Source organism: Ranitomeya imitator, chromosome 2, assembly GCF_032444005.1.
Source record: "Ranitomeya imitator isolate aRanImi1 chromosome 2, aRanImi1.pri, whole genome shotgun sequence".
In the NCBI taxonomy this organism is placed as follows: domain Eukaryota; kingdom Metazoa; phylum Chordata; class Amphibia; order Anura; family Dendrobatidae; genus Ranitomeya; species Ranitomeya imitator.
The window spans coordinates 158,758,772-158,761,271 of record NC_091283.1 but is presented as its reverse complement, the minus strand read 5'-3'; the positions used below and the strand labels follow the sequence as shown (position 1 = coordinate 158,761,271).

Below are 2,500 nucleotides of genomic sequence, written 5' to 3'. Positions count from 1 at the left end.
GAATGGACGATGGATACTGAGTATTTTGGGAAAACTTCCTGCGCTTGGGGTGAGGCGGTGATTTGGTCCTGGTTTGTGGTGACGAAATAGCTGCATATAACCCCCGAGTGTTGGCACGTCTTCATCCGGCGCCCCCCAAGTGTCGGCGCATCGTCAGCCGATGCCCCCGAGTGCCGGCACAGTGAATGATTACACTGATAATGGAATTAGATGGTGAGCTAACAGTTAACAGGTTGCTGCGCTGTCTGCAATATCCGCGCTGTCAATAACTGCTGATTCGCCCGCACTGAAGTATTAAGCCTGGTGCTGATAGAAAGCCATCATCGAGACACAAGACAGATGTTCTCTGTGGATCAGGGGCTAATTTCATTGAGCCGGCTGTGTGTCTGCATAGAGCAAAATATTGCCGCAGGCGTGGGTGGAAAAATGGCGTCAGGGAGCGATCTGTGCTTGAATGACCAAAAACGGCACAGAACTGGGATACCTGATATCTGCGCCTGACTACAGCTGCCTTTTTGAGGTCACTCCTGTATGGAGACCTGAATTAACCTCTTGGTGTTTGTCACTTTCGGGTCCATGTTTAAAGGGAAAGTCCCTTGTTTTGTGTGTCTAACAGCACTAACTCCTTGAGATGAGAAAAAAAAGTGGCTTGACCTACAGAATGGTGGTGTTTGCTTTAACCTCATCGTCCCTTCTGTTTGTGTTTTTCAGCTTCTCAATGCCGTTACAGTTTAAACTGCCCTCTGCACAACAGGGAGGTTTGCCCCGCAGGCTCCGCAGAGTGCGGCCCTTGTATTCGCGGCTTCAAAGAAGACGGCGAAGGGAAATGCGAGAAGGCAAAGTCGGGTAAGTGTGTAGAGATGGCGCCATCAATCATGAGGGTTGTCTTCCATCTGTTGCGTCATGTACAAATGGAGCAGACGTTAACCTCTTCCTTTAGTAGGACACAATGGCTGGTGTTCTGTCAGGTCTGCATGTATGGAGCGGATCAGGAGCTGTATTGAGATGGAGAACAAGGGAAAAATTAAAAGTATGTGGGATTTATGTATGGCTTCAAAATCTGCGGCTATGCCAAGCTTATAATGTATCCACACAGCAAACTAGGACTGTGATGGTGAAGAAAAACGGACAGTCGGTGAAAATACAGAAGAAAATGGCGGATAAAAAAAACACCAAAACAACCCAGATATTTCAAAATGTGTGACACGCAATAAATCTTTATTATTGGTCAGGTGATAACAAAAGATTACAGAATAATAACCATGTAAAAGCAAGGGACGCACACCCAGGATGATGAAAGCATGTTTCTAGAGGGAGTCATATAATGTTAGTGACTATACACCTCTGTGCATCGTATCACATAAGTAATATCTTGTGTCCAGAGCGTAAAGTTGTATACAGTGCTAGTGCGAAGTGACAGGTATAGGTGCAGGCAATACTCGCTGCTCCGTGTAATCGTCACGTCAGGATTATTACCCACATTCTGCCCCGAAGAATTAGATGGGAAGAAAGGCAAATAGGCAAATGGACAATTGTAAGCACACAGGGCTGCATAAAATGATGATGCAGTATATTAAGAGGATAAACACTTCGATTAAAATGTAATCAAGTTTGGGATCATGTAATCACACTGACCTGTTACCAGGTCATTTTTACTACAAACTAAATACCATTGAAATGATGGTTATTTTTTTTTTCACAATTTCACCACTCTTTAATTTTTTTTTTTTTTTACTATTTCTCACTAGATGATAAAATGATTGGAGTCCTGCAGATAACAAGCCTCATAATCTATCAAGAAGATAAAGATTTTGTCATCACTCCATCCATGTGCCATAAAGTACAGGGAGCAAGGAACAGCAAGGCAGTGGCCATACGGCTTCATAGAGTCCCATACATCCCCATCAGCGGGAAAATCAAAAGTTATGGCTCTTGGAAGAAGGGAGGGAAAAAAACGAAAGTGCAAAAACTAAATGAAAAACAATAAATAAACCTAGCACTGTAATAAAGGAATATATATATTATAATATATATATATATATATATATATATATATATATATATATATATATATACACACAGTGGGGCAAAAAAGTATTTAGTCAGTCAGCAATAGTGCAAGTTCCACCACTTAAAAAGATGAGACGTCTGTAATTTACATCATAGGTAGACCTCAACTATGGGAGACAAACTGAGAAAAAAAAAACCAGAAAATCACATTGTCTGTTTTTTTTAACATTTTATTTGCATATTATGGTGGAAAATAAGTATTTGGTCAGAAACAAACAATCAAGATTTCTGGCTCTCACAGACCTGTAACTTCTTCTTTAAGAGTCTCCTCTTTCCTCCACTCATTACCTGTAGTAATGGCACCTGTTTAAACTTATCAGTATAAAAAGACACCTGTGCACACCCTCAAACAGTCTGACTCCAAACTCCACTATGGTGAAGACCAAAGAGCTGTCAAAGGACACCAGAAACAAAATTGTAGCCCTGCACC

The 2,500-nt window shown here is 41.6% G+C and overlaps 1 protein-coding gene across 1 annotated transcript in view; it reads left to right on the top strand.

Annotated features, from left to right (window-relative positions):
* Window positions 1–2,500, top strand: part of NPDC1 (neural proliferation, differentiation and control 1) — a 124,473-nt gene that overhangs the window by 56,438 nt on the left and 65,535 nt on the right. The window contains exon 2 of the mRNA XM_069747629.1: window positions 712–846. Within this exon, the coding sequence (XP_069603730.1) occupies window positions 712–846 (135 nt within the window). The remainder of the gene's footprint in view (window positions 1–711; window positions 847–2,500) is intronic.